The 2,201-nt window shown below is 35.1% G+C and overlaps 1 protein-coding gene across 1 annotated transcript; it reads right to left on the reverse strand.

Annotated features, from left to right (window-relative positions):
- Window positions 1-300: 300 nt before the first annotated feature.
- Window positions 301-777, reverse strand: LOC149551365 (uncharacterized). The gene has a single exon (XM_089790082.1). It carries the CDS (start codon window positions 775-777, stop codon window positions 301-303), a length of 477 nt encoding a protein of 158 aa, XP_089646208.1.
- Window positions 778-2,201: the final 1,424 nt, after the last annotated feature.

Raw genomic sequence — 2,201 nt, forward strand, 5'->3', positions numbered from 1 at the left:
TGATGGTGAAAAACCTTTACACAATCTAATCCGGAAACTGAGTAACATAACTATTATGGATTGTAGAAATCTGATCGCATTAATAGTTGTCGAAGAAACTTAAAGAAAGATCGATTAATTGAATAGTTTTAAAGAAACTTATAGCAAAATTCTAACATCGTAAACAATAAATTGAAGAAAATCTTCAACCCAAATGAAGAACTTTATTCGACGAACTAGAGATTTGCAAGACTGGTACTCCGTTAAAAAAACTGAAAGATCGACAACTCTCAGATCCCAAAAGTGGAAAGATTGAAGACGTTACGGTGAAGAAGCAAGGTGTTCCAGATTGTTGACCATGCCGATGAGAATTGATCTTCTAAGGCCCTCAATTTCCTCTTTCAAATGCCCTTCAATGGGCTTCATCTCGAATGACCATTTAAACAAACAGTTGTCGTCCTCCCCTGTTTCACACAATTCAAAGGAAGCCTCGTATTGAACAAAGCCCGGCAAGTACGTATCTGTCATGCGAACAACACAAGAATGTTTTGTATCATCCTGAGCAATCAGCTCTTCCACGAAGAAAACATCGCTGCTCCCCTGATCGGATGGCATGGATGTTATACAGCGCCTCACAGAGCCCACGCCCTTTTCAGGTAGTCCTTCAACTCTTTCAGACGATTTCATGCCCAGAAACCACTTGTGTATCTCGTAAAAATCGCTTGCTATCTTGCATACGACCTCCAGCGGGGCCATTATTTTTACTTCTACACTGCCCTGCCATTTGGGATTCGCCATTTTTTGGGGGGTGAGAAACAGAGCTGAATCGAAGAAATGTGATTTGTCTGACATTTTAGATTTGGGGACGCATATATATAACGATACGACTGGGGTTGAGAAGAATAAAAAAATACCCACACCAACTGCTTGATGTGGGAGAGCGTCATATTGGCTATGTCAGCCTTTACGTCATGCGGTGAATATTATTTGTTTTCTATATGCTCGCCATCCCAGTTCTCTGGATCCAATTTAATTATCATTATTTTGCAGGGTGTTTCTCAATCTTTGGGCGGGGAGGCTATTTTTACAGTTTGACTTCTATTACGCCTGATCCTAGTTTTTTTGTTTCGTGGTTGTCAAGTTATTTGTGCAGGTGTCATGGGAAAAGTTTGTGTACAAGATAAACCTTGATCCTAATTATGATGAAAACATAATCCTAACTATAACTAAAACTATATTTCTAACCATAATCCTGTCTCAAACCTTGAACTTTAACTGTAACAATTTAATCTTAATCATGACCTTAATTCAAAGCTAAACCTAATTCTTTACCATACTCATAATCCTAACACTAATCCTAATCATAATTCTAATCCTAACTCTGAACCATAATCATAATCATAATTATAAACTTAATCAAAACCCTAACTCTAATATTAACCCTAATTATAAGCCTAATCATAGTCCTCACCATAATATTAATGATAAACCATAAACCCTAATCCTAACTCTAATAAAAACCTTAAACCTAACTACAAAACTAACTATGATGTACACCCTTACCTTAGGTATAATGGGAGAGGTTTGTGTGTGTGTGTGTGTGTGTGTGTAATTTTCCTTTTCGTATAAAAACAGAATAATAATTGTGGTGAGTTAATTTTTTTCTCACATGTAAATAAATGTAGACATTTTTTTTTGCTAGCCATAAACATTTTTGTAATGGAGGAGGCAAATTAATTGTTTCATATGTGCAAAATATTAATATAGTTGCTAATATGTTAGTTGCTATGGAAATATTATTTAATTTATTAAAAAATTTATAGAGTCACAAGTGGGCCATGATCCATATACCAAGTGTACATTGTACAATGTATTGGTAGTCTGTTAATCTATTAAGATTCAATCAATAATGTGTCTTTTTTTGTTGTCAACTTGGCCACTGTCACTTTGCATGTCATCATTGTTAGGGTGAAAGGAATTGATCTCGACCATCAATGTAAGATAGATCAATGACATTGGCTCTATTTCAGGCCTAATTTTAAATGTTATAACATAAAGTCTAATTCTTCCTAAAATTAGGATACTTGTCCCAAATCCACTTAATGTGATCACTGATGAAAAATGTAATCATATTGTATCACTCATCACTCATGACTATGACTCATTCTTACATCTAATCATTGGTTAAAAGAAAGATCAATGGTCTAAGATGAATTTCAGAT

Source organism: Cupressus sempervirens, chromosome 6 (assembly GCF_028749045.1).
Source record: "Cupressus sempervirens isolate cs-2001-9-10 chromosome 6, ASM2874904v1, whole genome shotgun sequence".
Lineage (NCBI taxonomy): Eukaryota > Viridiplantae > Streptophyta > Pinopsida > Cupressales > Cupressaceae > Cupressus > Cupressus sempervirens.